The sequence below is a fragment of the Populus alba genome, chromosome 9 (assembly GCF_005239225.2).
Source record: "Populus alba chromosome 9, ASM523922v2, whole genome shotgun sequence".
NCBI lineage: Eukaryota > Viridiplantae > Streptophyta > Magnoliopsida > Malpighiales > Salicaceae > Populus > Populus alba.
Window position 1 is genome coordinate 10,307,448 of NC_133292.1, and position 18,744 is coordinate 10,326,191.

The 18,744-nt window shown below is 34.0% G+C and overlaps 4 protein-coding genes across 9 annotated transcripts; 1 reads left to right on the forward strand and 3 right to left on the reverse strand.

Moving 5' to 3' along the window:
• Positions 1-290: 290 nt before the first annotated feature.
• LOC118058978 (uncharacterized) lies at positions 291-3,981 on the reverse strand. Of its 4 annotated transcripts, none has more exons than XM_035071802.2 (11): positions 3,832-3,940; positions 3,701-3,738; positions 3,300-3,360; positions 3,121-3,198; positions 2,725-2,749; positions 2,601-2,633; positions 2,394-2,515; positions 2,146-2,276; positions 1,395-1,618; positions 740-999; positions 291-629 (listed from the first exon to the last, which is right to left on the reverse strand). In XM_035071802.2, exons 3-11 carry the CDS (start codon positions 3,300-3,302, stop codon positions 534-536), a joined length of 972 nt encoding a protein of 323 aa, XP_034927693.1. In that variant the 5' UTR covers positions 3,303-3,360; positions 3,701-3,738; positions 3,832-3,940; the 3' UTR covers positions 291-533. The 4 variants fall into 4 exon arrangements, with proteins under 4 accessions (XP_034927693.1, XP_034927691.1, XP_034927692.1 ...); XM_035071800.2 differs by having other exon boundaries at positions 3,121-3,201; XM_035071801.2 differs by lacking the exon at positions 3,701-3,738 and having other exon boundaries at positions 3,832-3,981.
• A 2,225-nt stretch (positions 3,982-6,206) lies between these two features.
• Positions 6,207-7,910, reverse strand: LOC118058980 (V-type proton ATPase subunit c1). Its single transcript, XM_035071803.2, has 3 exons — positions 7,691-7,910; positions 6,904-7,189; positions 6,207-6,496 (listed from the first exon to the last, which is right to left on the reverse strand). Exons 1-3 carry the CDS (start codon positions 7,893-7,895, stop codon positions 6,364-6,366), a joined length of 624 nt encoding a protein of 207 aa, XP_034927694.1. The 5' UTR covers positions 7,896-7,910; the 3' UTR covers positions 6,207-6,363.
• A 399-nt stretch (positions 7,911-8,309) lies between these two features.
• Positions 8,310-10,847, forward strand: LOC118058981 (NADP-dependent D-sorbitol-6-phosphate dehydrogenase). The gene is made up of 6 exons (XM_035071804.2): positions 8,310-8,563; positions 8,845-8,939; positions 9,041-9,158; positions 9,770-9,902; positions 10,115-10,334; positions 10,457-10,847. The coding sequence occupies exons 1-6, from the start codon at positions 8,431-8,433 to the stop codon at positions 10,685-10,687; spliced, it is 930 nt and encodes a 309-aa protein (XP_034927695.1). The 5' UTR covers positions 8,310-8,430; the 3' UTR covers positions 10,688-10,847.
• A 215-nt stretch (positions 10,848-11,062) lies between these two features.
• LOC118058982 (polyprenal reductase 2) lies at positions 11,063-14,971 on the reverse strand. 3 transcript variants are annotated; one of them, XM_073411479.1, is made up of 7 exons: positions 14,657-14,971; positions 13,938-14,287; positions 13,326-13,560; positions 11,692-11,790; positions 11,525-11,596; positions 11,300-11,421; positions 11,063-11,267 (listed from the first exon to the last, which is right to left on the reverse strand). In XM_073411479.1, the coding sequence occupies exons 1-6, from the start codon at positions 14,813-14,815 to the stop codon at positions 11,317-11,319; spliced, it is 1,020 nt and encodes a 339-aa protein (XP_073267580.1). In that variant the 5' UTR covers positions 14,816-14,971; the 3' UTR covers positions 11,063-11,267; positions 11,300-11,316. The 3 variants fall into 3 exon arrangements, with proteins under 3 accessions (XP_073267580.1, XP_034927696.1, XP_034927697.1); XM_035071805.2 differs by having other exon boundaries at positions 11,063-11,421; positions 11,544-11,596; XM_035071806.2 differs by having other exon boundaries at positions 11,063-11,421; positions 14,657-14,970.
• Between the last annotated feature and the right edge of the window lie 3,773 nt (positions 14,972-18,744).

Sequence of the window (18,744 nt, forward strand, 5' to 3'; positions counted from 1 at the left end):
CGTCGCCATCTAAGATTTCTCAAAGAGAAAGACGATGCCAAGACTTGTTTCGTATACCCAAGGAAACCATAGATTTGATTCAGGATACAGTAACCGGGCCCACCTTCAAATGTTTTCTGCCATTAAGGGATGAACCTTGTAATTGTAGCCCGCAATTATTCCACTTGAAGCAAACAACCAGTATCCAACATGGCTAGATGATGCCTAAAGTTATCATTTTATTCCCCAAAGCACAACCAATGGAGTTTTTTTTTTTAGTCTAGTGACTGGAACAGATTATGAAGATAGGGTAGCACAGAAATGTTTCTACTTGGAATGAAGATAGAGAGGAAAAGGCACAATTGCAAGTACAATTGGAAGCTTAACAATCATGTCAAGCACGCAACAATACTCTTTTTCCTGATGAGAACCTACTAACCATCATTTGGTGATACAACATCTCCGATCAACATATAGTCCTATTGTTTTTATCTGATCCAGAAAGGACAGGCAATGTATGACCAAGATGAGGCATCGATTGTTGGACAATACAGTCAACCTTTCAATGAGTACTTCTTCCCAGTGAATGCCTGGAATTTTGGCTCTTCTTTCTTTTCAGGCTGCTCTTGCTTGGTCTCCTTTCCAGATTCCTGCAAAATCAAAGAAACAATTAATTAACAGTTTTTTGGTATCGTCCTTTTCACACTGGCTCTGTGTGGTTGACAGTTAAATTCAAAATGATGAATGGAAGAAAAAGTACCTCCCTCTGTGTTTCCTTAGGAGTGCGACCTGTATTGGACCCGAACACAAGCTTTCCCTGAGACTTGCGTGCAGTATTTTGTAAGCTAGACCCCAGAGATGGCTGCCTACTGCCATCAGCAACAGCGGGTTGCTTGTCTTTTGACACTGATGAAGATGATGCTGGTGGGGGCTGATAGCTCAAAGGTTTCCCATCCAAGCGTCTTCCTGCTCCTGTAAAGGGATTAAATTTTGGTTCGGTCTCAGCTGGAACCTCTTCAGCTGCAAGAATCAAATATGGTTGGTTTTGTTAAAATGAAAATGCAACCATCTTTACAACTTGCCCATCAAATTTCATATTATTCAATCATTTCACATGAGCATTTTTCATCCAAAACAAATCTTCCAATTGCCTTCTATGTTTGCAAAATGAATATTGCTGAAGTACGCATTGCATAATTTTTATCAAACACGAGAAATGTATAATCATTCCATGCTTCTGCTCCAGCCATTGGAGCAGAAGACACAGATTTTACTCAGATGAGTGAAGAAACATACAAAGACAATAGGTCAGTAAAAGCATGAAGAGTTAGACTAACTTCATAAGACTACTGTACTTGTTCAAATTAACCAATTCAATACTACAAAACAAATTCATGGAGTGGATATAAATGCACCTTGGGAGGTTGCCTTGCTTGGAGGAACAGATGCAACAGGCTTTTCAGGCTCCTTGTAATCTAGGGGAGGTGCAAAGTCCACTTCACAGTCTGTCTCAATGATACTTATTGCATTTGAAGGTTTTGTTTCTATGATATCTATGTAGTATTTCTTGTTGTTATAGGCCACCATAATACTATCCCCGGTGGTTAAGCAGGAATAATTCCTTAATGTTGTCTCTAAGCTGCATGAAAAAGGATGTCCAATCACATTATAGGATATCCACCTTAGATATGCACATACATAAGAGAGATTGGCATATAGGTAATGTTTAAGAACAAGAAAATGAGAAACAGTGACAATGAAAAAAAAAATGGTTGCTGCAAAGCCATCCACTAATCCTAGAGTTTCCAACCAAAAAAACAATCCGACAAGAGGGAACCAGAGTTCATATCATGAAGTTAACAAAAAATATGAAGATAATACTGGAGCTTATGTAAAAAATTTATTTTTTTTGGCTGAAAACTCAGAATGGCATAATGCTTTCTATTTGAATATTAAAATTGCATATCAACGGTTTCATTTATAGTTATTACATCTCAATGGAAAATTCCTGCAACTGGATTGGTTGGATCATTCTTAGGCTGCAAATGCATGTTAAAGGTTCTAGTATAGCAACACCCCTCGGATTAAAGACACTACAGTACCAGAGCTGCTCCAATGACAAGAGTGCACATTTGTTAATACTCAAACACTTAGATACGAACTCACATAGCTTTTGGGTTGGATATATCCAAAAAGTCCTTTGTGTGAGGTTGCAATTTAACATATTTTCCCTTTGGAAGAGTAACATTTTTCACTCGCACTGTATCTCCCTCTTGTAGAAGCAGGTTCTCCATCATCTGGAGAGAAAAAAAAGATCAGCTATTAACGATTTTGATGTCTTTGTTCTTTGAGTGGGATAAAATAAAATCAAAATAAATATGTTAACAATACGCCAAAAAAATTCCAATCCATACCCAGTATGGCATATAAATCATGCCTTCCTCTGCAATAAACTCCAGAACTCCACAGTGAGAAACCCGCTCAGCAGCATCATTCTGAAGCTCAAACAACATTGGATAATCGATATGCAGGGATGCTGCAAGTTTTTGTCCAGGATTGGCATTATAGATCTCAATCACAATCCAAAAGTAAAAATCTAAAGTACTATTAAAAAAACTAACCGAGACGGTCAAGAGCTGAGGGAGGCATTATAACTGTAACAACAGAAATAAAATCAACATCAAGGGGTTGATATAATATGAATTAAAGAAATATGCATGGCTGAGTATGATTTTGAAGACTTACTTTTATCACCACTCTCAATTTGTGGCTGCAGGGCAGTAAGAAAATCAAATCAGTGTCACCAGAGTGTTATTTTGAAAATAGCTCATATAATACTTGGCTCAAAATGAAGCAGAATGGAAGAAACAAACATATGGAAAATCCTAAATCCTACTGGGGGGGGCAAAGACTTAGTTCAGCTACTGCTTATTATATCTACTTGATCATTTGCAGAACAAAAAACAATGCCTTTCCCCAATAAGTAGATAATTGCCATAAAATTTAAAGCCTCGCAATCCACAGATCAGGAAAATGTCAATTAGTAAACAGACAGATAGACGGCCATTCTTTTCCTGACTAACTCAAAATCATATCAGTGAACTGAAATAGCAGCAAAAGGAAGAGAGAAAAAAATCCAACCTTTTCAATAAATGAAGCAGGGTAACATCGATATGTCTGCTCAAACGATGTCCCGTGGTATCCATATCCATCGAAAAACTGCTACTCCACACACAAAAAAAAGGGCGTCATTCTTAAGCGCCAATTTTCAATAAAAAAAAATATCGAATAAGGCGTGATCATCATGAAGTAAAACATACCATCTTGTACTTTGAGTAGAATAAATAGACCGACAAAACAATCAATCAAACTTCACGCTCCCTATTCAAACAAGACGACAACAAAAAAGTGTGAGTCGAATATGCACGTGAATTAAACTCAAGTTCACAGCTTTTTTAAAATTTATTAAAACCCATAACAGAAAAAATAGTAATAAAAAGTGGGTTGAATTTATTTCAAAATAAGGAGCTCGAGATGGAAAATTCAATCACGATATTTTTTTCTTAAAAAAAAAAAAAAAAAAACCCTCTCTTCACTGCTAAAACAGTACAAAAATTGTTTCAGTGTATATTTTCAAAAGCAACAAGATTAAAATTTAGCCCCAATTAAGGAATTTAGAAGCCAAAATTTAAAAAGAAAAAACATAATTAAACACGACAACCTTAAATTCGGCTGTGGTTGGATTAGAGGACAAGATAACTGTAAAGTCGTTGGATCTTAGGTTAGTTAAATAAAAAACTATAGAGAAAAAAGGGAGAGAGAGAGATAAGAGAAGGAATGGAATGGAATTACCTGGTTGACGAGGGAAAGGAATTTCTTTTGAGAATTCGATTTAGAGAGTAGGGTGGGATTCTTAAGGATTGCCTAACAAGGGAATGAACGATGATTTTGAAGGTGAAAAAAAGACTAAGATGCGCTTCTGAGCGTATTGCTCACGCCACGTCGCTGTATGCCACGTGTATACTCATGTGTTTGGGCTGTGACTGGGCCTCGAAGGCCACCTTGCTTGGGCCTAGAACTAGAATTAGTAAGTGTTCATCAGCTTCTTTTTTTAACTGAGCAGTGCTAATTTTGCAGATATTTTTCTTGAAAAACAAAATCCTCTTCATTAATAAATTTAATGAAGATTGATTCAGTCAATCTAATGGAATTGGCCATTATGAACCCTCCAGCGTGGCCAGTCCTTGTAATCATATTCCAAATATGCCTGCTTGCGTTCATAAGAAAAAAATTGCCTGCGTGTGATTATGATTTTATTATTATCAATAAAGATGCAATAAATGATGGGAAATATTGGACATGCTTCAAAACTGATATGAAACAATTATTATTAGTATTTTTACAGCTTTTCTTGAATCATTGTTGCAATGTTCCTAGTGTTATTTTTACTGGGCTGCGTATGGAAAATGCAGAAGAAATATCTAGTTGGAACACAAGGAGAATCCATGATTTACCACCAGGAAATCACCTGCAATTTTAAAAGAACTGGATTTAATTATAGCATTGTACTGTTCATATAAACAATGAAGTATCATTCGGGTTTTTTTTCAATTTTTCTTCTTTTCAATTACATTATTTAATGGGCTAGTTAGATGGAATTCGTATTGAAATCACAATAGAAGTACTACAGAAACAAAAAGGGACTAGACTGTAATGCAAGGAAAACAATAGGCCTGGTCCTAATTTTTTAAAAATTTTATTTTAATCTACAAGTTCATCTTGTTTGTTTTTTAGTCCTTGAATAATAGATAATAGTCAAAAAATAACGGTTGAGAGAAAAAGTGATTGATTGTAACGATTTCATCCATGAAAATTATCAAGTTTGGTGTCCAAATGTTCCATTTCAAAAAAAAAAAAAAAAAAAAAGTTGAATATTGTTGGCTATTTGCATTAAGACTGGTCGAAAAAAATAAATTGAGTCTTTGAAAGATTTGGGTCTCGAGGTAATTCTCTGTTTTGTGACTGGTTTTGGACAATAATAAGGGCACATGCATGTTTTAGTGAGTTTTTCATATGCTTGCAAGTGAGAAATTAGTTGAAAATTTGGTTATTTGGTCCTGAAAACTAAAAGCGATCATGTCTAGTTTCTAACTATTTGAGCAGTTGAAAACTAGGTTTGGGCACGACACGATAATTATTGAGGCAAACGATGCATGGTTTATATTTTAATTTTTAAAATAAAAAGCAGATATATCATCCACCCTATTGATCAAGAAACTGTTTATTTTATTTATTTATTTATTTATTTGTACTTGAGATCTTGGCCTAGCTGTTGAAGGGACTTGTTCCCTTCCTCTGCATCCTTTGGGTTCAAACATCGCCGTGCACGCCTGTCACCCCCGCGGTGCCTTACATACTCACTGGGTTTGCAGGATGTTCAGTGAGTCGTGGTGCGCGCAAGCTGGCCGGAACACCCACGTAAATCAAAAAAAAAAAAAAAACCTGTTTATTTTTTATTTTAAAAACACTTTTTTTAAAAAAAATCTCTACTTCAATTTTTTTTCTATAATTGTTTTGACATGTTAAAATCAAAACTGATTTTTTAAAAAATAAAAATAAAAAATTATTTTAATATATTTCTAAAAATAATTATTTTAATAAACTATTATTACCATAATTCTAGACACGTAGATCCGCCTCCAAGCCTTGTGCACCTCACCTACTAACTACCCGCTTTGGGCCTAGCCCTGTCATATCTTTTTCTATTTTTTTTCTGCACTGCAGAAAAAATACCATGATGATTCATTCATGTTTCATTTTTTACATGGTTCTTATATAACAAAGTAGATTTTTATTTGATTTTTAATAATTTATTTTTAGATCTCCATGTATTGAATATGAAAATAATAATACTAATAATAGACTGTTCATGAAACTTCCACAATAATATATACATTTTAAACTAGAATAATTGTTTCTGTTAGAATATCGCAGGAAAAAAAAAAATTAGAGCCCAGACGTGCAGGCAACCAAAATTTGAAATTGTAAAAATACAAATTCAATAAATAATACGATCACAGGTGCATCAGTCAAGATTTGAAATTTCTACAGCAGTTTTTTTTGTTCTTTAAAATACAACGATGGACAGAGCCCAACAAGGACAGCTTGAAAAGCTTTTATTTTGCGAATATAACTCAATCCTACTCCCGCAAACACTACAAAGAAACCCCCCAAACGCTTGGCAGAGCAGACACTTACGTGAGAAATTTTGAGAGCGCTGCAAGGGCTGCCCCACCCTCACCGATCTGCAAACAAACATAAATTTTCCTCCGAAGCGACACCGACAAGCTATAAAAGAATAATAGTAGGTAGCAATCTCCCTTCTTATTCCGCCCTGGACTGGCCGGCACGGGAAGACAAGATGATGCCAACAATAAGGCCATAAAGAGCCAACGCTTCGGCAAAGATGAGGATAAGAATCATTCCAACAAAAAGTTTAGGCTGTTGAGCATTAGCTCTGCGAGAGAGAAAAAATGTATCAGTATGAATCGCAAGTCAAGAGATTCTTCTCCCTAAGTTGCATTCTTGCAAGTGCAAAAGATATTGCAACACAACGGAAAATTCTCCTGTGTAAGTACCATGCAGCCTCCATCAGAGATTTCTCATTTTGTCTTAATTTTACAGAAAAATACCAGACATTACAAAGTTTGCACAGCAAAACTAGACAACAAATCTATATAATTTAGAAACCATTGCATCATATCTAGGGGAAAACAGTTCAAAGTAAAAAACTAACAAACAAAATATGACACTAGTAAAAAAATAAATACAGGTTGAGACACATTAACCATACCAATACTGCATTGGTTAATAACAAAAATCACATATCACATATACTCTACAAAAAGGGGACAGCGAGCATACCTGACACCAGCATCACCAACAATGCCAATGGCCATTCCAGCAGAAAGCCCGGCAAGGCCACAAGCAAGACCGGACGAGAGATGTGCATACCCGTCAAAAAGGTAATAAGACTTAGCCTTAGGGTTAATTCCGGTACTAATAATAACAGCAATAATCAACCCATAAATACCCAGCACACCAGCCATAACAACTGGAACAATCGACTTCATCACCAACTCAGGCCTCATAACTCCCATCGACGCCACACCAACTCCACTCTTAGCGGTTCCATAAGCTGCTCCCATACCTAAACAAACACCAAAACTCCAATATTACACCAAAAACAAAACACACAGAAGCATTTCGATAATTCTTCCTAGAACTAAAATTTCTGCAGATCTAAGGAATTTGTTAAAAATCTAATCTTGATTAAGCAAAATGGTTCTATAACATTAAGATTATCAAATCAAAATGATTTTTCCCGGGTCATTAATAAATGTCAAATTAATATCATTTATTGACAAGTAAGCTAATTGAAGATCAATATCAACGTAATTAACGCAAACCCATTATTAATTACGCATAAGCACGGCCAATAATCAAATTCAACGAATAATTGCTACGAATATAACATTAAACTAAAATGAAATCACTTTAGACATGTATAATTGCATCAAGATCGATCTGATAATCATACATATAGCAGTTCTATTTCCCTTCATTTTCTAGGGAACCGATCAAGAACATGAAAATAATTAAAATAATTAAAAGAAGATCGAATATAAGTAAACGAAATGTAATTATTTACATGAGAAGACGAGGGCAGCAGCAGCCCCAAGGAAGCCGAAGAACGGTGCAGTTTCATCGCCACTGAAAGTAGACATGATTGATAAACTGGATCTGAGACAGTGTCGTTTTAGATCTGACGTTTGCAGATAGCTTTTTGAGAAATTAGAATTCCTTTGCTCTCTCTCCCTGTTTAAAGAAGAAACGGGTGGAAGACAATCATCCATGGATATAAAACGTCGCACGTGTTAAATTGGGCTTGTTTGTTGTATAGTGGGCCAATTGTATGGGCCAACATAGGTGGAAACTACGAATTAGAGCCCAGAAGCGAAAGAAGTTTGACAAGCTATCAGTTCTTGAATTTTTTCTAGGAAATCTCTTAAATCTTCATCAAAATTAAAAAAAAAAAAAAAAATCACCCATGATGATTGATCTATCAAGTAAATCTAACAGTCAAAACATGATCATATGCAGGGCTCACAGAAATTAACAGAACATGCAAGGTTATTACTGATAGACCAATGCTAGCGAGGTGGTGAAATAAAAATTATTTTACTTTTGGAATTAAATTAAAACATTAGTAATAGTTGGAGGACTGACTTATAGTAGGTTAAGCATTAAAATATCTTGCCGTACCCGGAAAAACAATCCACAGAAGCCAAATAATAAAGAGCCAACAGAAGGCTTTTGTTCTTGCTGTGCTGTTACTACTACTACTACTCCTTGAGGCATTGGATCGACTAAGTTTTGTTGTGGAGAAAAATGGCAATAACACTTAACAACGGATTCAAGATGCCGATTATTGGTTTAGGTGTATGGCGGATGGAAGGAAAAGAAATCAGAGACCTCATTACTAATTCTATCAAGCTTGGCTACCGTCATTTTGATTGTGCTGGTACCTCTTTCCCTTACCCTTTCTTGTTTTTGGTCACTTATTTTCTGGGCTCGTGGTTAAATCATCATAGCTTCGAACGTGTTCTAGCATTTTTGGGTTCTTGATTGATGAAATCCACGTGGATTTTGCTAGTTATCAATAAAGCTCTCGTCTTTGTGGAAAATGAGGAATCTTTCTTGATTTTATTGCTTCTTCTTAAGATAATTAGCATGTTTAGAAAATTTGAGACAATGGGTTGTTTGGTAAATTGTGTTTGAGGAGTTCCGTTTTTGTGGTTGCAGCTGATTACAAGAATGAAGCAGAAGTAGGGGAGGCATTGGCTGAAGCTTTTAAAACAAGGCTTGTTAAGAGGGAGGATCTTTTTATCACTACCAAGGTTTAGTTTAATCACAGATCTTAACAACACTCGCATGATTTATTATTAAGTTATTATGCACAATGGTAATTGTTTTTCCTTCCTTTCCACCTGGTTTGCAGCTATGGAATTCAGATCATGGACATGTTGTTGAGGCCTGCAGGGATAGTTTAAAGAAGCTTCAGCTTGATTATCTTGATCTTTACCTTGTGCACTTTCCTGTTGCCACAAAGCATACTGGTGCTTGCTTCTACTCACTTTTGTTTTGCCTTATTATTATATATTCATGTGCATCATCAGTCTATGCCTTTTGGTTGGATGTCCAACTCCTTTTATCAGTGTAGTTTGATAACTGATTAGCTGAAGATTCTTATGATGAATATAGGAGATGGCTTGGAGTGATGATGAAGATTTATGATTAAACTTTATCTATTTCATTGCTTGGATGGTGCATATTCTGAATATGAATTTGTAAGGAGACTTGATGTGATCAATTTCTTGGGAAACATGGATAAAATCGTAACAAGGATTTTTAAACTTGCAGTTCTAGCTATCATAGAAATGGTTTTGTTGGCTCCACTGCATAATATATGGGGCCAAAATCAAAACAGATGGAAGAAAAGACATAAAGTGGGATCAATTAGCGAGATTAGATACGCGGAAGTTAGATGGAAAAAAAGTATTTGTGTTTCCCATTTTAGCTTCTCTTCTTGTACGCCTGATTCACAATTTTCTACTTCAACCAGTGAAATTTGCACCAGGAAGTAAATCATCTGTTTAGTTGATTCGAAGTCTGACATAAACAATAATATTGTGTTCTGAAACTTTATGATTTGTTTGCATGCGAATAGGAGTGGGTGCGACTGGCAGTGCAATGGATGAGGATGGGGTGCTGGATATAGACACAACTATATCCCTGGAAACCACCTGGCATGCCATGGAAGATCTGGTTTCCTTGGGTTTAGCTCGCAGCATTGGAATCAGGTGAGTTGGAAGTCTAAAATGAATATCCTATGGATACCCGCAACCTGGAACCTTATTTTGAGTTTAACCATTCTTGTTGTCACATCTGTTTGAATCACATTAATTAAAACTTAACTATGGAGTGGATAAATAGTAAAGAACTTGCAGAAGCAAGTTGAATGTGTTCATATGGCTACTTTGGAATTTTGGTCTCATTGAAAGTTTATCTGCAGCAACTATGACATCTTTCTAACTAGAGATTGTTTAGCCTACTCGAAAGTGAAGCCCGCTGTGAATCAAATTGAAACTCACCCGTACTTCCAGCGTGATTCTCTTGTCAAATTCTGTCAGAAGCATGGCATCTGCGTGACTGCTCATACTCCTCTTGGAGGTGCCGTGGCTAATACTGAATGGTTTGGCACTGTATCAGTATTGGATGATCCTGTTCTGAAGGTATGCCATTTCTTTTTCAGGTGGATTATCTGTCAGCTGATTATCAATACCTGAGAGAAAACTGTTCTCTGTTGGTGCTTTTTATCATCAGTCTTATCATCTCATTTGCTTTTATCGGTCAGGGCCTGGCTGAAAAATACAAGAAAACCGTGGCCCAGATTGCTCTCCGGTGGGGCATCCAACGAAACACTGTTGTCATCCCCAAGTCATCAAAGGTCGAGAGACTGAAGGAAAATTTTGAAGTTTTCGACTTCGAGTTGAGCAAAGAGGATATGGACCTGCTGAAAGAGTTGGACAGGAACTACAGGACCAACCAACCTGCCAAGTTTTGGGGAATAAACTTGTATGCTTGATCATGTCCATTATATCATTTGAAAATGTTCCCTTGCCTCTTAAGAATAATAGCAGCAGTATGGATGTTTTGCTTATTGCGCTTGGTTTCTGAAACTCTGGAAAATTGATTGACATCATGGTCAAGGGTTGATTAGTATCATATGCTTTACTTTGGTAAAATGGCTTCTACCTCTATAACCTGTTTGCTTTTCAAAAAAATTAATTTTTTTTTATTTTTTTTGTTTGTATCAATTTTTTTTTTTAATTTTTAGATTATATTAATATCAAAAATAAATTCAAAAAATAAAAAATATTATTTCAATATGTTTCCAAACCAAAAAAATATTTTAAAAAAACCACTATGCAATTGCTTACAAATTAAATTCAAGCAACAATTTGAATGCACAATTCATTATAGTAATTGCGCCATCCAATTGGATGAGATGTCTGCAGCTTACAGGAACTACACAATCAGATAGAATTCAATCGCCTCTGAAAGGACATCTGAACATAACATACACACTCACCAAACTAATTTGCTTCTCTAAGAAATTTTTTCCTGCCTCTTGTCAAGACTTCGCTGCAGCCATCATCTTAATCACGTGATGGCAACTGCATGCAACAGTGAAAAAACGTGTTCTTTGGAGTTTTAACATAAAAATGGAATAATTGCAACACGGTTACTTGGATAATTGTCAAATTTCTGAAGATACCACCTGTGTGTTTCTGCAGCTGCAAACACCAGATTTGACACCTGCATCCAGAACAAGATTTCAGATCTCGTGGAATAAGAGAGAAGGAAAACCGCAATCAGGGAGGGGGGAAAAGACATTTTGTGAATCTTAAGAGAGACATACCACAAATCCAAAAACTAACCAAATGGTGAGGTCTGCCCCTCCACTAGCAAAAACCATGCCAGCATATATAACCTGTATCATTTGCATAAAACAAGTGAACCCTCTGTGCTTCAATCTCACTATGCGCAAATCAGAAATGAGCTCAAGAGAGAGTGGCCGGAACTTACAATCTCTGCCAAATAGTGTGGAGATGAAACAATCTCAAACCAATCACCACGGGGAATTACATATTCATCAGCCTTTCCCACGTGTTCCCTTAGTGAGCCCTAATCAACCAGCACGATAGTGAAGGTAAGAATGCTAGTTAGTCTTGTAACCTGGCATCCTTTTTCCACATAAATGAAATCTACAAAGATAAGTGGACACTTATGGGTGCCTAGTCGACTGATAGGACCCCAGTTTATGATGATGTTTGAAACAAGTTGATTTGATATATAAGATTATAGGAACAAAGAGGAGTGTTCAGAACCAGAACACGGGCGTAGTGTTTTCTACTAACTTATTCTCATGGCTAGCTGTAAAACCAAATAGATTCAAGACCGATCAAAAAAAGTGCAGCAAGTGAAAATATTAAACAGTTACATAATGCATCAAATCAAGATAAGTTGGAGAACATTCAAGATGAAAATGTGTTTCATCATACAGCTAAACATTTTCACTAGTATGATACCAATAACCAAAGCTCCATGGTCAATTGGTTTGGAGTTGCATCTCGTGCCATTAAAACAGCGTTCAAGCTTTGGTATTGACACAATAACAGCAACAAAACACCAATAACTGGCTCACATATCACACACCAGTATCAGAATAGAAGTGAATTCCCTCCTGCAAACAAGTAGTAATATGACTTCATTGCACTGAAAATCATCTAATTTCCACAAACTTCCTTTTGGTAGCTTCACATTGCAATGACCACCTATCAGAATTATGCTTTTATATTAGCAAGTAGTTATACTTTTTAGTGTTTTCAACGTAATCCTCTCTTGAATAGCTGAATTATAACTATTTCAACTTTCCCATCCAACACAGAGAAAAGTATCCTGTCCAGTGTCCACTATATTTATATTCATTTTCATTAACTTAAAGCTATTAACTACCAGTTGAGACCCTCACCTTCTGCTGAGTTTACCACAGTTCAGATATCACTTGTTAAGCTTGATGTAGTTTGGATGCCATTTGTTAAAAATTGAGTGGAAAAATTTGGTGAACTTAAATAAGAACACAATTTTACCATATTAATTACTACAAACTAGTAGTCCAAATATATTAGCTCACATAACACCCACTATAAATATATATAACACTCGGAAACAAGCACTAGTACAAACGATTAAAGAATACTCTCACATCCTATCTTTTATTTAGTGACCCATAGGAGCTCTCCCTAGCTCTCTACATCACTTATTTTCTCTGCCAATCACCACACTAAAATAAAGCATGAACCTTTCTTTTTATAGCTGGTGGAGAGGCCAAATTTAACAACGTTAAATGTTTGCTTCTACCAAAACATGCACCAAATTTCCACATCCAGATATTATGCAGATGGTGACTTGAAAAGCTTGTCACATAAAGACAAACTTGTAACCATGCAGATGTTAAACCATTAAATGGCACACAAGCACGCAATGGCTAGCCAATGATTGTGGCATCTTCAACACCTTGGTCATGATATAGCTACAGGCATAACATTTTTGGCAAATTCTACCAGAGAAGTAAACGGGTAATTTGTTTTCCTTTTCTTTTCTTTTTAAGAGAAGCAATATTGCCATCTGACAAGTGATCATAAAATAGTGATACTCACAAGAATTGCATGACAACGATGCTGATGAATCCAACCCCAAAAAAATATAACTGCGCCAATCCACTGGCACCATCCAAGCTTCAATAAAGGGTTAACAAAGTCCCACCAGTGAAATTCAATGTTTTGCATTGAGCTTGTGCCTTTAAGAATGAACTCAGACACTTCATTTATGCCAAATTTGAGTACTTCGGGTGCACAGGTACAGCAGAGTGTCAGAGGCGCTGCTGTGTAGAAGCTAAGCTCAAAAGGAAACATCAATCAGCACAACATGCTAGAAAATGTCCCCATGTACAACAAATTCATGGTAAACAAAAAGGAAGAAGATTGTAACTACAAGTGCTTTGATCACAGACATGGATTACATTGGGATTTAAATGTTAACAAGGCTGCCTGGCAATATGTTATGAAGCATATTAACCAGCACGAATCAGAACTTCCGAAAAGACACAAATTATATATGTTAATGAATTGTATAGCCAGTTGAAATCAAGCATAAAATATTCAAGGAAAAAAAATGCTTCCGACAGCAATTTGACATGCAGCGTGTGCATGTTAACATGGGGAGAAAGACTGCAGAAAAAGAATTAGATCAGAGAGCTTCAAGATACTCACAATAAGCCAGTAAGATAGCCAAAAATGTGCATCCGAGCAGAGGCGCTATATTTAAATACATATGCTGTCTCGAAAAGACGCCTCGAGACTTGAACTTCCATTAGCAAAAGCAGAAACACAGAAAGCCAAACCCTGTATCTATTCTCTAAACTCATCAACCGTGATCGATGAAATGAGAATATGTTTGATCGTCCTGCCAAGTAGCTGCCCAGATCAGAGTAGAAAAACGGCTCAGAAACTATTGGTGTCATTCTATAAGCATATATCGATGTTCCAAGAAGCAAGAGAGTTGTCCACGCCACGGCCACCACATAGAAATGAGAAAAGAATCTTTGGGGAACAGTGAATTTCTACAATCCAAAATTGAATCAATCAGAAAATTTGATGAATCAATGACAGAGTATCATCAAAACCACAAAATGAACATTGAGAGGAAATTTAGACACGAAACCGATAGCTATAAACCTCAACAATCCACAAGCTATCATTAAACTGAAACTACATTCATCTTAAACTGGGATCCAGTAGTATTTCCCAGTGCATTAGCAGGGGCAAACATGCAAACTATACTATATGAATAGTATTTCCCTTCCTAATTACCAATAAAACGTAAGAAAACGATCCGACCAAACTAAACCCAACAAAACTATCAATCTCACAGTCACAGAGCTTAAACAGGTGCTGAAGTTCAAGAAGATAGAAAAAAACTCAGAGCTCACACGATGAGATGATGATTGCATGATCTTTCCTCTCCTTGCAAACCCCAAAACAAGTCCATGAAAAGAACCCAGCCAAGAACATGGCAGTGAAGCTATAAGTATAGGCAGTGTCCCTGCAATCCAAGCTGCTCTCAACAATTCCACAAGCCCAAGTTCCATTTTTTAACAGAAACCCAGCTAAAAATACGGAACTTTACAAGTTATGAAAAAATAATTTCATACAAAGATAAGAGCATCGGTGGTTAAATTGGGTATTGAAGGAAGGAATCACCTTGTTCAGGATAAATTGATGCGAGGCTGACACGGTAGTGACGGGGTGCTTGGTGGCGGTTGCTTAAAGTATTTTTTTTTATTTAAAAATTTCTAAAAATATAATTTAAAATAAAATAAAAATTAAACTTTTTCAAATAAGTTTTATTTTAAAAAAAATATATTCTATTATTGCAAAAAAAAAAAAAAAAAAAGGTTAAAAGACATCGGAAACAGTGTTTTCTTGTATTGTGTTTTTTTTTTACACATGATTTTTTTTATTTTTTTGTTATGATTTTTTTAAAAATTATTTTTGTTAATATTTTTTTTTAATGTTGAAATACTAAATTAACGTGGTTTGCAGGTTTGTTAAGATAATCCAGGTTATCCCAGTTTATGGATGTGATCTTTTTTTTAATGATATGAGGAAAGTACTATAACTTTCATCGCAAAACGCTATAAATTGCTATAGTATTTTTTGTTTTTGCACGTGCTTTTTTTAAGGCTTTTTTTCAAAAAAAAAAATTATCAATTTTATTTTTTTAATATTAAAACAACTGAGAATTTAAATTTGTAATTTTTTTCTTTTTATTTTGTCTTTCTATGAGGTTAGCGTAGTTTACGAGTTTGTTAAGATAATCTAGGTTGCCTTAGTTTATGGATGTGGTGTGTTTTTTTTTATAATTAAACTTGATTTTCTTATAATTTATTTTTTTTCTCATATTGTTAAAAAAATAGTCTTAGAGAAAAATCATATCATTAAACTTTATGAAGTAACAAAAATTAAAAGAAGTGGGGGAAACCACTATTCATCCAACACTCGTTGCATTGTAGATTATAATAGTAATTCACAACGTTTTTCTTTTTTTATTATTTTTTAATTCTTGTTGTTAATTTTTTTTTCAAATCTATTTTTGTTGATTTCATCTTTTAAAATTAAGAATGTTTAGAATTTAGCTTTGTAATTTGTTTCTTTTTATGCCTTTAAACGAGGTTGGTGTGGTTTACAAATTTGACAAGGTAACCCAGGTTACCTCAATTTATGAGTTTGGTCGGTTTTTCTTTTTAATTGAGCTTGAATTTTTTTATAGTCTAATTTTCTCTTTCATGGTTAAAAAAAATAGTTTTTGAGAAAAATCATGTTATTAAACTTTATAAAGTAACAAAAATTAAAGAGTATGAGAAAACCATTATTCACCCACACATATTGCACTGTGAATGACAATATTAATCCACGGTATTTTGCTTTCTTTCCCTTTTGTTTTATGTTTTTTTAATTTCTATTATGATTTTTTTTTCAAATTTGTTTTTGTCAGTTTTATCTTTTAATATGGGGATGTTGAGAATTTAGCTTTATAATTTATTTATTTATTTTTTATTTTACTTTTCTATAAAGTTAACATAATTTGTGAGTTTGTTGGACTAACTCGGATTGCCTTAGTTTATGAGTTTGGTGAGCTGTCTCTTTTATTTTTAATTGAACTTGATTTGTGTTATCGTCTATGTTTTTTTTTTTTTTCATACAGTTGAAAAAATTTTTTTCAAAAAAAAGTTATGTTATAAAGTCCATGGACCTATTCACAAATTTGGTTGACTGACATGGTTCGCGGACCTGACAAGTAAAACTTTTTTAAATTATTTTTTTCATCCTTAGATACTGGGCTAATAATAATTTAGTTTTATAATTAATTTTCTTTTGCATTTCATGAGGTTATCGTGATCTAAAAAAGACTTTGATATCGAGTTGGTGTTTGATTTCATAGTCATCTATTTTTGTCATTATATAACTAAATAAAAAATAGATTTAAAAAATATATAATCCTAGTGGAGTCCATAACCCAGTTTTATAGGTTTGGTGCACTAGCTCGGCTTACTCGATTTACAGGTTTAACGAGTTTACTCACAAATAAAATATGTTTTTTTTATTTGAATTGTTTTTTTTATTTCATTATTTAATATTAGATTAGTTGGGAAATTGACTATATTAATGATTTTTGTTTGCTTTTATGGGATAACTATCTCAAATAAGTATTTATTTTTATGTTGTTGCTCAATTTTATGAGCATATGTTTTTTCATATAATTAAATAAAAAAATATATAAAGTTGTTAAATCCAATAGAGTTCATGGATTAAATTGCAAGGGGGCAAGGTCGATCATTATCTCAATATTTTTTTAAGAAAACTATAATCTAGAAGTTTTATTATAAGTTAAGTCATATTTTTATCGAATCATCAAGATTGCATTTAAATTTATGAAATCGATCAATTTAAATTGAGTTATCCCACACAGTTTAATTAAAAACTTGAGTTAGATAAATAGCTGAGTCATGAGGTTTCAAAATTAACTCATTTGGTCAAGTTCAGTAATATTATTAAAAAAAATTTGTGCTCTTAATATTGTTTTTATATTTTTTTAAAAAAAATTAATTAAACATACTGCAAAGCACTGTGCAATATACTAATAATATTTTTTAAAAAATTAGGAACAGGAGGTATCACCTTGTTCAAGAGAAATTGACGTGGGGGTGACACAGTGGTAATAGTAGTCGTTCATGCTATTTTCACGAGGACTGTCCAGAGTCATTTAATACTTGTTAATTTGAGACTCTTTTCATTTAAGTTGTTAAATCTGTGCAATTTAGATGTTGTTTGTTTTTATTTTTAAAAATATTTATTTATTTATTTTAAATTGATGTTTTAGTAAAAAAAATTAAGTGCTAGTATTATAAATAAATTTTAAAAAATAAAAAATATTATTTTGATATGTTTTTAAATAAAAAATACTTTAAAAAATAATCATTACTACAATATTAAACAAGCTACTAATCTACCTCTACAAGTTTATCTACATGAATTTTCATCTAAATTTTTATAAAACCTAGCTATAGTTTGATCGGATTCTAAATTGATTCACCAACCGAAATCAAGTTGTTAAGATTAGATCTTAACTTGTGTGGAACAGTTATATTTGACATATACATTCTAGATTAAAATTAAAATAAAAAATAAAAAATTGTTAACAACAATTGTTATTTTCTTTATTTAGAATACTTTTTAAATTTTATTTTTTTCTACAAATTTTTTCTTCTTTATTTTTCTTATCTCATCATATTTAATTTTTATTCTTTTACCTTAGCATATTTTTTAAATTGATATTGTTTTTTTATTATCATTCAGTATTAAACTAGTATCAAATTAGTTGAAAATTAATTTTTCTTAGTAAAAACCGTATATTTTAAGGGTTGTAAACTTGAAAGATTAACACAAGCATGCTAAGAACACTTCTTTCTTTCCTTTTCTCCATTCCGTCACACACACACACACACACACACACACACACACACACAAGAAGACTCAATTCTTCTTTGTTGAGGTCTTGCTGGAGGAATTCAGATCGTCTCCCACGATATTTGAAGCTGCAGATGTTTCTGCAGACGTCAAAACACCTCTTGCCCCCATGACTGAAATTCATTTTGGAACGACATTTTCACTGACCTTTTGGTCAGCTTTTATAGCTCAAAAAAGTCAAGAGACATACATGGATGGATGATCGGATAATTTAATTGGGTGTTTTTCCGTACATATATAATAATGGAGAATCTCATATCCATTTGATTACCATTAAATTCCATTTGTATATTGAGTGTCTGAAGTCGCATGACTGGAAGTGTTGTGACTGGGAGCAGAACTGGAAATATTAGCTTTGGATTGAGGAACTATTTATGGATATTTATTTTATTAAAATAAATCAGTGAATGATAATATCTTAATTATTATTCACATTAATTAGTATTAGAAATGTCAAATTTATTCGGATTAAATTTGGAAATCCTTCTCA

Coding starts and splice junctions, on each gene's coding strand:
- LOC118058982 (XM_035071805.2), bottom strand. CDS start 14,815: ATGGAACTTGGGCTTGTGGAATTGTTGAGAGCAGCTTGGATTGCAGGG. Junction 11,791..13,325: donor ATCGTTGTCATGCAATTCTT/GTGAGTATCACT, acceptor CTGGTTGATTAG/GGCTCACTAAGGGAACACGT. Junction 11,597..11,691: donor CACACTATTTGGCAGAGATT/GTAAGTTCCGGC, acceptor CAAATGATACAG/GTTATATATGCTGGCATGGT.
- LOC118058980 (XM_035071803.2), bottom strand. CDS start 7,895: ATGGATGATTGTCTTCCACCCGTTTCTTCTTTAAACAGGGAGAGAGAG. Junction 7,190..7,690: donor TGCTGCCCTCGTCTTCTCAT/GTAAATAATTAC, acceptor GTGTTTGTTTAG/GTATGGGAGCAGCTTATGGA. Junction 6,497..6,903: donor GTTGGTGATGCTGGTGTCAG/GTATGCTCGCTG, acceptor TCTCTCTCGCAG/AGCTAATGCTCAACAGCCTA.
- LOC118058978 (XM_035071798.2), bottom strand. Junction 2,277..2,393: donor TGATTTATATGCCATACTGG/GTATGGATTGGA, acceptor TTTTCTCTCCAG/ATGATGGAGAACCTGCTTCT. Junction 1,000..1,394: donor AAGCAAGGCAACCTCCCAAG/GTGCATTTATAT, acceptor TGATTCTTGCAG/CTGAAGAGGTTCCAGCTGAG.
- LOC118058981 (XM_035071804.2), top strand. CDS start 8,431: ATGGCAATAACACTTAACAACGGATTCAAGATGCCGATTATTGGTTTA. Junction 8,564..8,844: donor CCGTCATTTTGATTGTGCTG/GTACCTCTTTCC, acceptor TTGTGGTTGCAG/CTGATTACAAGAATGAAGCA. Junction 9,159..9,769: donor TGTTGCCACAAAGCATACTG/GTGCTTGCTTCT, acceptor GCATGCGAATAG/GAGTGGGTGCGACTGGCAGT.